The sequence below is a fragment of the Micrasema longulum genome, unplaced genomic scaffold (assembly GCF_059751315.1).
Source record: "Micrasema longulum isolate JH-2025_06_02 unplaced genomic scaffold, ASM5975131v1 h1tg000307l, whole genome shotgun sequence".
NCBI classification, from domain to species: domain Eukaryota; kingdom Metazoa; phylum Arthropoda; class Insecta; order Trichoptera; family Brachycentridae; genus Micrasema; species Micrasema longulum.
In genome coordinates this window covers 393654-410465 of record NW_028277511.1, presented here as the reverse complement: position 1 = coordinate 410465, position 16812 = coordinate 393654, and the positions used below count along the sequence as shown (strand labels likewise).

The 16812-nt window shown below is 34.1% G+C and overlaps 1 protein-coding gene across 1 annotated transcript in view; it reads right to left on the bottom strand.

The window, feature by feature from the left end:
* Window positions 1-14589: 14589 nt before the first annotated feature.
* The window catches only part of LOC148282649 (very long chain fatty acid elongase 7-like), an 85152-nt gene continuing 82929 nt past the window's right edge, over window positions 14590-16812 (bottom strand). Inside the window, exons 8-9 of the mRNA XM_088224752.1 lie at window positions 16261-16431; window positions 14590-15171 (exon numbers count right to left, since the gene is read on the bottom strand). Coding sequence (XP_088080878.1) covers window positions 15022-15171; window positions 16261-16431 — 321 coding nt within the window. The 3' untranslated portion in view covers window positions 14590-15021. The remainder of the gene's footprint in view (window positions 15172-16260; window positions 16432-16812) is intronic.

Genomic DNA, 16812 nt, shown 5'->3' with positions numbered 1-16812 from the left:
TTGATTTTATCGCTTTTATGTTTCCACTTTCGGAGGAGTTCTTTGTCTTTTTCACCTCTTTCCAAAACGGTTTTATATTTTCATGAAAATGAGTGGACAATTTTATACCTTCCTCTTCGTTTAGTCGTTTTTTGCGTTCTTTCACTCCATTCTTAACTAACCTCTTGCATGCTTTATAACTATTTTTCGCTCTTTCATACTCGCTGCTATTGATGTCACTAATTGTTATAAGCTTCATCCATGCATCCTTTTTTTTCCTTTACAAGGTCTTTAATACTATCATCCCACCATGCATCTCCTTTTTTTTCTCTTCGGGACGCCATTCCGCATATACTCTTTGCTGATTCACACAAGCACGATTTAAATCGTTCCCACATTTGGTCGATATTGACTTCTATTTTATTATTTCCTAAACTTTCGTTTAAATCCCGTTCATACATCACTCTTACATTCTCGACTTGCAACTTTTCAACCTTGACTCTAGACGAAGATGTCACAGTTTTCGTTCGTGAGCGCCATCCACGAAATAGAATCACTCGTGTTACAACTAGAAAATGATCTGATTCCATTTCAGCGCCCCGAAAAACGCGGGTGTCGGTTGTGTTTGTTCTTAATCTAGAGTCAACAACCACGTAATCAATTATCGTTCTTTCATTCCCTCTTTCTCAGGTGTATTAGTGAATACCTTTATGATTAAAAAAGGTATTCGAAACAAAAAGGTTCCACTCAAGACACACTTCAAGCAAACTTTTTCCATTTGCATTTATCCTAGAATCGCCATACATTCCAAGGGCTGTTTCTAGGCCATCTCGACGGGTACCCACCCATCCATTCAGATCACCGGCTAGAATTATTCTTTCATTCGGTTTTTTCCTCGCACATACTTCCCTTACATTTTCCCAGAACTCACGCTTCACATCTTCACCTGCCGAATCGACTGGGGCATATTCGATAATGAACATAATGCTCGTTATTCCAATCTTAAAGGTGATCCACATGAGTCTGGCGCTAACAAATTCATACTCACTCAAGCACTCTATCATTCTGAGAGAGAGCATCGCCGCAACTCCCCGACTTGCCCTTTCTGATTCTGGAACACCAGACCACAGCACGAGCGTGTCATTGTGCTCCAGCGATCCACTCTCCTTTTTCATGCTCTCACTTATATAAAGAACATCTAAACCCTTATCCTTCATACTATCACACAGTTCATTCATCTTCTTATCCATTCCTCCTCTTATATTCCATACGCCAATACGGCACTCCATTCTCCTCTTTGCACCCCCCCGAGAGACGCGGCATGATGGGTGGTGAGCCTTATCGCTGCCTACAGGCATTCTCTCGTCTTCCTGCCCTCCTACTTAATTTTAATATTTCGCATAACTACTTACATACTACCTACACTTATGATTAAAATATTACCTTTCGCTCTTACAATACAAAGGAAATACAAATATATTACTTAACACTAAAATACACACAAATATCTAACACTTATTTTCATAAAAGTCACTTAGTACTACAATAGTCATAAATTAAACACTTATTGCGTCCCTATTTCTTCCCCTGTCGCCTTCCGTGCTTCCGTCTGCGGTGGCCGGTCTTCGCTGGCACAATTTGCAGATGCTCCACTGTAGCTGTAGAATCCGTCCGGTGCGGCCCTCGCCCGCCTGCACATGGTGCGGCGTGACCGGCTTCCGAAAACTACGGCCTCTGACATGTGTGGGTGCACAGGCGCCCGGCCCGGTATTGTGACTCTTCCCGCGCTGTTGCTTTACGTTCCCGCCAAAATGGACACAACATTTTGTGCATTATTCACATCTCAATCGCATCTCAATTTTTTACAAATTGTCTTCCAATCTCACATATTAAAACATATTATTAAACGATAAACACAGGTGACTTGACATTTTTTACTGTTCCATTCAACACTGTTTAGTTTGTTTGTTCATTCACTCTTAACTTATTTAACTCGAAGAAGCCTCAATCGTCTTCTACTCTCACATATTAAAACATATTATCACTATTATTATATTACATATAGATCACTTGACATTTTTCATCGTTTCCATGCAAAATTGACTGATTTATTTTGTTTATTCACTATTAAATTAAATAACTTGTAGGAGCTTCACACTACTGTGACCAGCCGGGCCGATAAGTCGGAAAAAATACATAAGCAAGTATGCATTTCTTCTTTTCTCCAAACTATTGTAGCCAAGCATTCCCAGTATGAAGTCAGACAGGTACAACCACGGATTCTATCCGCACTTCTTTAAGTAAAGATGCCTCAGATATTTCTTCTGAACCATCTCCAGCATAAGAGAGTACTTCAATTCGTGGGGCGCCCAGATCAGAGATCCACACTCAAGTCGCACCAATGAGTTATAAAAAAAGCCTTAGAACACGAGTATTCGAGAACACCTTAGCTGTTCTGAGAAAAAATCCCAACATTTTGCGCGCATTGTCACAGATAGTGCCTATCTGAGTTTGAAATTTCAGTCTAGCATCAAATACAACTCCCAGATCTTTGACAGTGGCAGTTCGCTTAAGTGAACACACTCCCATACAGTACCGTATAAAAATAGTTTTTAATGCCCTCGTATATGACAAAACATAACATTTAGAAACATTAAAATTTAGTTGGTACTGAGTTACCCAATCAAATATATTATTTACATAAGACTGGAGAGGGTGGCAATCATTCAAGGTGGAAATCTCCTGAAACAATTCTAGATCATTTGCAAACAACAAAACTCGTGAATGCGATACAACGCTAGTAATGTCATTTATAAAAATGGAAAATAAAAGTGGACCCAAATTAGAGCCCTGTGGAGCTCCTGAAAATGTAAGAAAGGGTTTAGAAGTAAAAAGTCTATAAGTGACAAATTTAAACCTGTTTTTAAAATAATTTGCAAAAAATATTAATAGATTATTAGTAAAACCTATTTTATTTTATTTGCTTAGCAACACATCGTGATTCACAAGTGGATGACATTAGGGGGTCGATGTAGTTAGTTTCGCAGATTACAGTCCTCCACTTTAGGCCTATGAAGCTGTACACCTACTTTATTCGTTGACGGTCTTTGGATATAATTAGAATAGACGACGACAGCCCCATAAAACGCCAAAATCTCTCAGAGCCACGAGGACGACGAAGAACAGGAAGGCCGAAAACGCGATGGATGGACTGTATAAGAGTGGATACGGCAACGTTGCAAGTGGGCAACTGGAGAGGAAGGACAGCAGACTTACAAGAGTGGAAGAGACTCTCGGACCCAGGCGAGGCCCACCCGGGGCTGTCGAGCTTATGATTACGACAAAGACGATGATGAAATTTGTTGCGAACAGGTAAAATGATTTTTCCTATTGCTGTAGATATGTCCGGTTCCTGGTGACGAAAATAAACATTACCTGTCCTCATTAATGGAATTGTGTTATTATTCCATTTAAAAGAAATGTATTTTGGTTGCAAATATTTTATTCGTACAGTGTGTTTAGCAAAATTTTAATGCCAACGAATCGCCCACATGAACATAAATTTTGATCAAATCCGATACGTCGGTAAATAGTAAGAATGACACACGGCATAAAAACCCTGAAAAACTTATTGTGCACATGAACGGCCGTGAAAATCTAAGAAGTTTAACCTTAGATAAATATTGTTTTTATTAAATGTTTTTTTTTTGTAATTTAGCGATTTTAAAAAACGGCGTTTTAAAATGGCGAAGTCGTTTGACTTAATTTAAAAAAATGTAAATAAGTATTTGAACATAGTTTTTCTGTCACTCTCTCGCAGTTGTCACCCCGATATTGCGCAAAAAAGACAACTGCACGTCGAACTAATTATGCCTAACTAAAATGGACAAAAAAGAGGTTTCGTTGTTCCGTTTCCCGTTCTTCAAAAGTAAACCGATTTCGTTTTTTTTTTAAAGAGAATCAGAATTATATTTTCAGTTGGGTACCTTTTCAGTTTTCCTAAAGTCGGTACTGTGATGGCAAATGGTTACAGATGCTGATTTTGTCAATTTTTCAAGTTTGTGCTAAAAAAAATTCCCAACTAGTATATTCTTTGATGTGGCAAAAGGATAAAGCTAAAATATATAAGGATAAAGATATAAGATACATGAAATCATTTTCTATAATACTCTGTCAAATATACAAAAACTATGACTTAAAACAACAAACATAATTAAAAACACGTATATTTACAATGGGAGAACGGCCTTGAATAAAGAAGGATTCCATGGGTGGTCAGAGGCAAAAGATCCGAATACCACCCTCGTCGGTTTATCCGCCGTCTGAGGACGGCAGATAAAACTTGGTGCTCTTTTGAGCTTTTGGATGGTCCTAGGACCATTAGAAACAATTAAATGGTAAATATCTATATTGTGCAAAAAAAATCACTGCTCTAGCGCCATTATTTAGGTAGAAAATACGGGAATACGTTTGTGTGTAGAAATGTCAGACCGCGTTTCCCCTTGAAGATATCCTCGTGGTTTATCAGAATCTATTAAATAAACCAATGGCCATTTATGACATATCGCGAACTTCTTAGATCACTGTGACCAATGTCACATATTATTTTTTATTTAAATATGTAATCGTCACACATAAAATCTTCACGGTCAAGATATACGAATATTAAGTAGGCAAGCAAAAAGCGTCGTTTCCGCGAATATTTCAAAATAGTAAAAAATGTACTTGTCGAAAATCAAAATGAATCCTTTTGCGAGCCATTTTTTGTACTCATTCACATTTCAATGTTAGTCTCTGAATATAAGTGGACTCGAGTATATTTTATAACAAAAACCTTACAATGACAGTATTTTCTTGAATAGTTGCACGGAAAATTTTCATAATTTTATGCAAATATATATGAACACTATGAGTACCGGCCGAATACACAGAATTTACCCTGTGCCCGGCCCATTTTTGCGAAATTTTATGCTTTGTGAAGGGTTCCTTAAAGTGCCATAAGTATGAAAATAATGGGTTAAATCAATTGAAACTTTTCATATTTATTTCAGGCCTTTATGAAGAGCCACGTTGCAACTGTATTCAGGGTCTCACTCCTTTTTTGTGCTTTGTATCCCGGAGCCTTGTAAACACGTAATTATAATAACCACGTGTTGTGTCCCGGTCCCGCGTTTTCACGTGGTTTACCAGCAGCTAAAAAGTACTAATAAAAGTCACTAGATGTCAATAAAATTCACCCTTTTAGACAGCTGGTAAACCACGTGAAAACACGGGACCGGGACACAACGCGTGGTTATATAATCACGTGTTTACGCGGCTCCGGGATACAAAGTGTTGTGTTAATTTACCTACCTACTTATTTACTATTTTCTTCATTAAAAACAAAAGGTAAAAATTTGTCCGTACTTTTTTTTGTTTAATTCTTTCTGTCTTGGTTTGAATTAAAATATGTGCACGTTTAATTATATCCAAAATGTAATTTTACACAAAATTAATATCGTGTATTCAATGCTTTTCATTTTATAATGTCATAGTGAGTAAAAACGGAGAGAAGTATATTTTCGTGAAAAATGTAAAGTAGGATTCATTTCCCGCGTTCTATTTTGTACCCTTTAATTCAAAATTGACTTCTACTAATTAACGAGTAATAAAATAATCAAGACTGCTCCCGTGGTGTAATGGCTGAGACGCTTGCCTCACGCCCGGGGGGTTTCGGGTTCAACTCTCAGTGAAATATCTTATTTTATTTTTTTAACGTGCTCTACCACTGTAATTTGGCTTCCTAGTCTGCTGTTGTGGTGAAATTAAAAATACAATATATTTTTAGAAGGGTTGCCTGCCTTGTAAAATTTAAAAAGTCGCATTTTAATCAACATTGATAAGTTATATCACATTTTAAGTTACGAGTACAAAAATGAATTTGTAACACCTTCCTTCCGTTTGATAACAAAGTAATTTTTTTTATAACTTTTTGTTTGCACTCTAGGTAAAATAAACAATACTAGGGTTTATTGATATGTTCTACCCCTGATGGCCCAGACCTTATTTGAGTTGACCAGTTGACAGAGTTGATGTATACGCACTATGTAGCCTAATATGCATACGTGTAACGTACCAAGCGACAAGTTGAAACCTGCAACGGTTGAGTTACAACAGGCCGCTGATCGCTGCTAAATGGTTCAAGGTGCTAATTCACCAGGACAATGGTCCAGCACACTAGGCGTTAGTGTCAATGGTTGCTATTTACGAAGCTGGGTTTTATTATTTCTGAAAAAACTTCGCGGATGACCAGAATGTTTCTTTCGCTTATTCTCGATCAGTTCTGCCCATTGGTCCATTCACGGCAAACAAACCGGAAATCTTCCCAAACTATCTTATCATTAATATGTTTCTTTTTTGGGTGATACCGTGTGTGTTGGATTTGTTCCGACGTGTCGGCTACCATTGCAGGAGTAAATTGCAGGACTTCAGGGTTGACTGAGTGTTTTGTAGAAAAAAGTGTGTGTTTAAGTACTAGTAATTTGTACCGTGTCGCATTCGGCAGTAGGCACATTTCTATTCATTTTTGTAGTATGTACTGCTGGGAACCATGTTGAGTTTAATTTAAGCCCGTCGTGTTGTTTATGTTACAACACACACGGTATCACCCAAAAAAGAAACATAATGATAACAGTGACCGTGAAAACCTTCGCATCTCTTATCATTGGTTGATTCATTCGAACCAGTGACGTCGTTCAAAGTTGTGCGTTATTATTGAAATATTTTTTATTTGTTTTTTCGTACATTTTCAAGAAACTTCGCCGTAAAATTTATTGCTCTAATTTTTACCGCACGCAAGAAAAAAATTATCGTATCAATTTTTCCTTAAGGCTGAAGTTCCTCATTTTACTGAAAATATTGTTTCTGGTTTTCCGAGAATGAAACACTAAACTCGTCTTTCAACGGCAAGCGAACTACGTATTTGCAAGATCAATGTTCATAGAACATATTATTCACGTGAAATGCTTTCAATAAATTGAATGGTTAAGTCAATATGATTTTATTCGTTGAATATTGTATTGAACACATGAAAGGACTTGAATTATAATCTTAGTAATATTTTCAAGGGCAGAACCTCTCCGGCAAAAGTATTTTCATATTCTTCAAGTGTCATACTCATAGAATTGAGAATAGTCCAGAAACCGCATGCATACGCACATCAAACAGAAGGCGACTAAACTAAATGAGTAGGTTTACGTTTCGACCAATTAGTTTCTTTGTAGACGTCGCTCAGTACGCAACTCCTGATTTGAATTCAACTATGCCGTGTTGTGTCCTTTCAAAGTGTAGAAATACTGCTAGGATCTTAAAGAAACAGGATGCAATCACATTTCATGTGTAATTAGCAAATGAATGTGTATGTAACAAATGCATTACTTAAAAGTGAATTATTTTTCCATCCGTCAGATTGTCGAAGAAACGAAATTAACATTTCGTTAGTGTTTCCAGGGTAGTAAAATCTTTTATTCTACTTTGCTCATCTAATCAGAGAACTAATGAAAATACGATCTCGGATTAAACAACGCCATGGGGGACACTTGAACGACATTATCTTTAAAATATCAAATATTATTTAACATGATATAAAAATATCAGTTTTATGTAAAATAAAATTCGTTATATATTTTAAGTTTAAATTTCATTAATTCAATTACTCTTATAAAATTACCCTTTACTTATCTACTCTGTTGTGTCAATCAATATTTCCGGGTGCTCAATAAAATTTTAGAGAAATAAACAAATTGCTTTTTTTTTTACCTTACATTTGTGTTATGATTTTTTTTTCCATCGTGCAACATTACGCGGTGACTTCGCGGATGCGCGCGGCGAAAGTGAGGCATAGTGGGGTAACTATTGGACACAGTACGATGTATTCAAATATGATTCTACGCTTCATCTGAACTATTCTTAATTTTATGGTCCTACTAGTCTTTGGTGCGTGCGAAAAGTCTTTGGTGCGTGTGATCAGCAGGGATGCTGACAAAAAAAAAGAATGTTGTTTCTTTTTAGCAGGTTTTACATAGGTAGATAGTAGATGGATGTAGGTAAGTTGGGTATGTTATTTCTCTAAATTTACACATTAATTCAGTTATGTATTTGTCAGTATATAAGCATTGTATTTTTTTAAACTTTGCGAAGACAGGAAAGGGTCAGATGTTAGAAACATCACTTCAATTCATCATTCCAACAAAAGCAATATGTATTTATGTTAATTCTATACGGATAGGTAAATATCAAAGGTATATTGATAGTGATTGAAATCACAAATTATTATTATTTTTAAATCCCACGAGAAAAAAATAATTTAACTTATTTTAAAAACACGGGATAGTGCCTTTTCTGTCATGCTCCGTGCGGCTGTTATAGACTGAAATCATTTTACAATAATTAAAATATTACTTTAAATGCATTAAAACCACTTCGAAGCTATTATATTTTTACTGTAATCCAATGACACTTTGGAAATATTTCAAAACTTTAGAGTCGCCTATCTCCATGTAAATTTATATATTGACACGGCCGGCGTCAGTCAGTTGAGACTGCTCAGATAAATACTTTGAGGACACGTGTCGGTTTGAATATAAAAAAATAAAAGTCGAGATATGGGACCGTGTACGAGCAAGTACATAGAATACCTAGCGTCGTGTCAGCGGTATGTAGTTATAGTTCGTTTGCGGATTTTCCGCGGCGGAATTTCGTCCGAGTGTGGCGCTAGTCTTACAAAGCTATACGTTATTAGATACGTTTTTTCTCCACATGACTCAAATTGGATGATCTTGTTTATTCGAACATTTGCTATGATAGAATTGGACTTATTTTTAAGGGCAGTATCCGGCGTATCCAACGAATGTAATATAATATTAACCGAAAATAATTTCTACGGGAGTTATAGGAAAATTTGTAGCTTTTTTTCGTATTAAGAATTTTGTTGATAATGAAATAGATACGAAAGAAATGCGCCTGCGTATTAACGTACCTTATCATTTATAGTTTATCTAATATTTATAATGACAATCAGGTTTATCAACCCCTTTACATTTTGCATTTGAAAGTCTTAAAAGTAAAAAAGGAATTCTAAACCTTTTTAAAATATGTCAATTATCATCATCCAATTCGCAATTGATGGTATATAAGTCTATATTACTCTAACTGGAGCATATAAGCGACAGTGGCGTCTTTGATACCAAATTTCTAGTGAAGCTCAGATTTTAAGGATAAATATAATATACGTAAATGTTAAGTAGGTACCTATAGTAAATAACACAGTACGGACCATGTTTGTAGGCATCTTTGAGCATTTTTATATTGGTTGCTAGTTTTTTATCTTTATAATGTGTTGATATAATGCGAATTAAAATACATATTAGGTACGGGTGAATATCAATGATTTCTTAGTGAGTCTCAGCCTCACTTGCTTTATATGCTCCTTCGTCCCTGATAAGCGATCACTTTAAGTGCTCATGCCAGTTCTGAGATTTTAAAATATAGCGGTGAAAAACCACCTAATACATAAATATTTCGCCTCGACCTTCTGGAAATAATGCTTGGCATGGTAGGCAAACGCGGTAACCATTAAACCACCCAGATAACTGTTTAAAAATGCACAAACTCTATTCATGGTATGGTTTGTCATTACGTCTGTTCTGCCGTTTAAGATTTTTAGCAAACCTTCCATTTTATTTTATTCGATTTATTTTTTTTTCCCGTTAATTGTCGTGTTTCAGGTTACCCTTTCTTCTTATAAAGACAACGCAGAAATTAGGAATCATGGTAAAACATTGTAAAACGACCGATTTAGAGTAATTACGAAAATAACTTGTATCCGCCGTAGGTAATAATTAAACTAGTTTCCAAGTTTCATATCGAAAAGGTATTATTCAAACACCAAATATCGCGTCTAAGATTAATAACACGATGTATTGGAAATATAATGAAAACGGGTTTTTTTAACTTTGATTAATAAGGGCCGGTCTTATAAACAATTAATCAAATTTCCTTTAGGGCAGCGCTATTCGTAGCTATGCTTCGGCATTAACCGTTAGTAAAGATAACAGTTACCGACGGTTGTGTTTTAATAAGCAATTCTGTAAACTGACGGTCATTGGTACCGAAGCATTTTGGAACCCTCATAACTTATGAGAACAAATACTTATTTGAAAAAGTAGGAAGTACGGAATTCCGTACATCGTTTGTCTCATTTCGTAGATTCTTTAAAGGCTCAAAAAAGCATGAATAAAAGGGTTTTTACAAAAATTGTTAATCAATTAAACCTCTATTATACATTTTGTACGTAGGTACATTGATTTAAAAAAGTTGCGTAAATAATACCATCCACAAAAGTCTCACCACTGCATCAAGCATGTGCCCACTTTACGCATGACACATTTGAGCCATAATTTTCGGTTCTTACCAAATTCTTCGCATATTACGCACACCATTTTATCTTAACTCTTTTTTTCTTTATTTTTGAGATGGTCCTAAATCATAACACTTCTCATTAGTTATTTATTTATTTATTTATTAACGGACATTGTCCATGTATACAATTTATAGGGTTTAAATATTACAATAAAAGAATAGTTTAAAACATTAAAAAAAAGAAAAGAAGCATTCACAAACATAAGGTGATTATCATCGTCATCGTGTATTTTTCGGCGTCTTTTCGATTGGTTTTTTAGTATTTTTTTCCATTTTTGCATACGATTTGTTTCTTTTTGCTCATATTGAATTTAGTTATCAAAATCTTTGTTGAATAGTGCTATTTGTGCTTAATGTACTAAGCTGTAAGTTGTCTGGATTGTCATCCATTGGTACAACCCAAGTCTTTGAATCTGCATTGATTGTTTCTTCTGCAGAAACAAATTCGTTTAGTGGCACATAATTTTCTTCCATAGCCAGTTGATTAAAAACCCTTAAATCTAAAAACCGGATACCCTCAGTTCTATACCTACTCACAGTTTTCTCCACATTTGCAATTCTGAGGTAAACTTTAGTAAAAACAGGAGTGAGGACACGTTGCATTAGCTTGGTGTAATATAAATAATTGCTGCGGTTAATACCGTACAGTGTAAGGAAAACGTATTCTTCTTCTCAACTGCCAGTAGTTATTTACAAACATACCCAATTAATCGGGTTGTAGTCCTGTGGCTAGTATCTCGAACTCACGGACCAAAGGTCCGTGGTTCGAATCCCACTCTACCCCAACTTGATTCCCATTTTCTAATAGTGAGTTATTTACAACTTGTTGAAAATGGTCGTCAAAATTAAATGTTTGGGTAAATCACAAGAACGCAAATATTTGTTTTTCCATTAAAAAAAATAATTCATAATGATATGTACTAACGACTTATTTTCTGATATTAAAATGTTGTTACAGCGAGTGTGATACGTCACATCCGATGGCACCGCAAGCGTTTGGCTGACTGATGTAATAACTTGTAAGGGTGCGAGACTAAACTAAACGAGCGAGTGTGACAGATACAAACACACGTAACTTGCTTTATTTTCGACTTAAAACTGCTGTACGGAATTGACCGCCGTACAGAATTGACCGCCGTACGGAATTGACCGCCGTACGAAATTGACCGCCGTACGGTATTACCCTCCACTCCCCTATAACGTAAATTGTATACTTGTCATGGTAAATCTTTTATAACCAACTCTTTTACGTTATTACTGTACCTATATGTGAATTATTATTACGGTTTTGTACCTACATATTTTTGCAATTGCAGCGTATCTTGATTATTTTTGTTACATTAATTAAAAATTGGCGGCCTCCGTGGTGTAGTGGTCAAGAGGCTTGACTCACGCACGGAAGGTTCCGGGTTCGATTCCCGGTGAGAACACAAAAAATAAAATGTGATTTTTCTTAAGCCTGGGTGCTCTGATCACAGTTCAGAGATCAGTAATTCACCACTGTAATTAGGCCTCCTGGCCTGTTGTGGTGCAAAAAAATAAAAATGTAATAATAAAAAAAAGATCAGTCTGTCGCTGTCCAGGTACTTTTAAACATTCCAGCGTAAAAACTCCCTTTCAAATATATATATATTGTGTGTGGCCATGCCGAGAATCGAACCCGAGACCTCTTGCTTGATAGGCAAACGCGCTGACCATTTGATCGGACAGTAAATTTGTACCCACATAACATGTACTTATCTATGTTTTTATTGACATATTATTTAAAAAGTACTTTTTTTAAAAATTCACTTAAAAAATCAAACCCTCGACTATTTTAATTTCATTGATTTTTATCTTCATAATTTTCATTCCCTCATCCGCACTGTATGGTTCATAAGGCACTGCATTGGAACTCTAATTGCAGCCAATTATTTTGGTCATTTGGTATAAAAACAAATTTGTATTCCCATAAAATAGCTAATTTAAAAAAAGTACCGAATGAAAAAATAAGTAATAAATAAACACATTATGTATTCATCATATTAGCGCCATTCTTGCATAGTTTCAACAAAAACCGAATCTAATTATTCGATCTAGAATAGGTTACCTATTTCTTTTCAATAGGAATAATTATATTTACGCCCTTGAAAATTATTTTCGTCACAATTTAAATACAAATATAATGGAAATCAAGTTTATCAGGTCATTAAAAATAGTGCGTTGTTTTTATTTTGAATTAAAATTAGGTCTATTTATCGTTTATTTGATTAATACTCCTAGTACCAGCACAACCCCATTCTGATAGTTCTGATCTAAAGTAAATTCTACTCAGATTACTAAATTCCTCCTCCTTACGCTTCTGTCGGAGGTTGACAATGATTACTTGAAGCTACTCTCGACCCTGGAACGTTTTGATGAGCATTGCTGCTTCTGGTATTCCAAACATCTGCCGAAGATTCCCGAGCCAGAACGATAGATTTTAGCACACATTAAAACAATATATATAAAAAAGGCATTAAGTTTAAAATCAAAAATTCCCAGTAGTAAAATTTCCGTGCCCGGGTACGTTTCTGAGTTAGTTACGCTTTAAATTCCCAGAACCCCGATTACAGTGGAAAGTTAACATGTATCTTCAATTTTATCCTCAAAGTAAAATTAAGTTTTCTGTTTGAAAAGCAGAATATGCATACATTCTTCTTAACATGTTCAATTATAGGTTTTGTAAAATTTCCAATGCAAATAAATGTAAAAATGTCATTTTAAAATAAAAAAACGGTAAAAGCGCCATCTATGAATAATTTGTTTCATAATTAAATTTTGTGTGCGTAGCAAAAAGTTTCCAAATAAAAGATTCAAACGTAATTCACATCATCAACATATTATAGACTATTAAACATTTGAACGCATTGTGAGGGGTATTTTATTGAAAGGCCAGAATTTTATTGAATCATGTTATTCATCATTTATTAGGATTTTAATATCACACAGAGGTATGACTAATATTGTACAAAAATCTACGAATTTCTTAGAAAAAATATTTTCAATATAATGTAATTTTGATCGGCCTATCTCATTTTTTTAAAAATGACTGAAAATTGGCAAACTGTCGAGTGTCTCTCAAAACAGCACCATAAAATAAATAATCAATGTCTTGCGGAGTAGCGAAGGTCATAAGAAACATAGTTTAAGGAAATCGTTATGAATCATTTCGGAAATATGTTCATTTTTGGTATGAGCTATTCAAAGTATTACACAATGTTGCATCCTAATAAGCCATTTATAAAACAATAACCTCTCGACTAATATTAATAATACTTTATCCCCAAAAACTAATGTGTTCTTTTGATAGACCTCAACATTTAAAATGTATACAATATTTCAATAACTATTTTGTATGAAAAAACTTATATAAACTGAAACAAATTAAATGTTTGAAATTACGATTTCCTATGAATATGAGCTGAAATCAACTATTTTATATTTCTTGAAGTTTACTATTTCTTTTAAAAATATCAGAATTTAATACCCAAAACTTCGAAAACCAAGTGGCATTTATTAATATTATGTTTAGTTATACAAAATAAAATAAAACTCATAAGCACTAATAGGAAATACATACATATAACTTAGTATCTACACGAGACTTAATAAAACTATATAATATTTTGTAATAATAACGTCGTTCTTGTTTTCGAAGTAAAATGTATTACCTACTTGACATTAAATTCAAATTAATTTTTATTGAGAAGGGAATATGGAAGTCTAGGTATTTATGACCTGTCATTGGCTGGTTTGAGTGGCCACTTTACGCACTGTGTAACATTCACCATTCTGCCTATGTTTAAGCATCCATATTTCCTAAACTCTTTTATCTGTTGACTTCTGTGAAGCAAAAGAGCTGAAACTTTTATCATATGGGTGAGATTTATTTTGCTGAACCATTTTACCTACTGGGCAACGCCTAAAAACAATTGTCCAATTTTTTATAGTTCTTCTTTTACCATGCACCTAGTTAATTCAACAATGTTTTGAACATGTCCAAATGCTTGCAAACTGGCTGGATTCTTTCACTTAGGGGTTGTTCATATTTAAATTTGTTGCAACAGAGAGGGAACACATTTTTGAGAACAGGCAGAATGTTTATACTTCTTTCAATTTTTATACTTCTTCTTTTACCAGTTAGTATCAACAGATATTAAATATGTTCAAATGTTTGTAGACAGGCTGGATTTCCTTCCTAGGGAGTTCCCTTTTTGGTTTGGACATACTCAAAGCATTGTTGATCAAATTCATTTTATTTAAATTAAATTTATCCCAATACAAGCCAGAGTACTTTCTAGCAAAAACAGATAATGCATTATTATAATTCGATTTAGGTTAACATAAAAACATACTGACAACGACATCTATAATAATTTTCCAAAACTTTAATATAAAACATAAATAATAACTACATTTCTAGTAGCAAGGGAATGCGCATGTTAGGACTATTATTTATTTAGTTTGCTTAATATTAATAACACGCATTCTTTATATAGTGGCAAGACATTATAACAATAAAGGTACCTACACAATATTTCTTAATGAAATAACGATATTATGTTATTGTGCGTGCTCGAGTAACACCCTCTGGTGAGCAGACGTATAACTATCACCGAGTGTGTTCGTACTGTTGTCGAGGTGTGGCGCTAGCTTCTTCATTCCACTTTGGAATTCTGACATCGCGGTATTTTTGTCAAGGACATCTTGTTCCTGAAAGGAATAGAATTTTATATTATTGCTTATAATATGTCGTCCAATAATTGTCATTCGACGCCTAAAAATTGAATGGGAACACGTGAAATGAATTTAATCAGTAAATTATATGTTTGTAAGTTGATTACAGCTGAAATAATAACTAATTATGTTTATATACAAAAAATATATTTATACCATAAATACAAAAGGTCGGGTTGATTTCATATGTAAAAAAATAAAATTAATTCTACTGAGGTCAAATTAGATTAAATACATATATATATTATTAAATAAAAGTGTTTTCATAATTTACTCAAGTATTTGAATTTTGGTGGCAATGGCCCTTTTTGAAAATGTTCAAAGAGTTGTAAATAACTCACTGTTAAAAATGGAAATCAAGTTAGGGTAGAGTGGGATTCGAACCTCGAACCTCTGATCCGTACGTCCGCAACACAAATCAAAGGACCACAACCCGGTTTTGAAAATTATGGAACGCTAAACTCGAGAACAAATCGTGGTGGTAAAATCAGGTATGCCTTTTTGTGCATGGGTTATCTTTTAATATCACATAATAAATGTTTACATTGAATTTTCGGATTCAATTTAACATAGGCTATAGAGCCTGATTCAAAAATGTATATCTACGATGTGCATAAATATATTTTATATGTATATAGTATCTACATGTATGATTGTTTATAAAAAAGAACTCCTTGACGGCAAATGAAATAAACGTCTTTAAAAATAATAATCTGTCAAACGTACAACAAAGAACTTTAGCCCTACGGGAAATTGGATACAAAAAATGTTTTCTTGCGCGCGGTAAAAATTAGAGCAATAAATTGTACAGCAAAGTTTCTTGAAAATGTACGAAAAAACTAATAAAAACGCACTCATTTTTTCTTTAAAGTCACTGGAACTTCCCCATTTTCATAAATGATTTGATATCTAAAATGTTTAGATAGGTAGGCACTTTAGAAGTTATGTACTGTATGTAAATATTTTTTTACGGTCTTTTGATTTTTTTAAAGGTTATTATGATATTATTTTGAAGGTTTGTAAGAAAACAACTGTCAATTTAGAATATTATTGAAATGCCGTTACCCTTTTTGCATGGGCAGATTTCTTCTTGATGTAGGATTGTTTGTAGAAGTCGGAAAAGAGGAAGTAAAACATGACAGCGTGACCGCCAATAAACCACACGAAGCCCCGAGGATAGTCGCAGTCAATGAAGAGAAGTAGGAATGCGTGGAGCAGGACCAGCACGAATTGGACCTGAAAGATTTATTTATTCATTCAAAATTACCCTCGTTCAAATATTTATGAAATTATTAAGGCTTTTTAGGTCGTGCCCATGTCAACCTATAATAATTAACAATAAAAAATACATAGTAAAATTTATTAGATTAAATTATAATGACATGTGATGCAATAGAATAACAATCCAGAAAAACAAGGTATACGTTAGAAATAATAAAATTCCAAAGACTAAAATGTAAAAAAGATAAACATATATAAATATTAAAATATAAATTACACAAATCAAGATGCATACATATTCAAATAAGCAAAATAATTAATAGTATCTTTAAAATCAAAGAAATAAAAGTATAATAGTAAAATACAGTAGTATTGAAAAAACAAAATGATAGTATC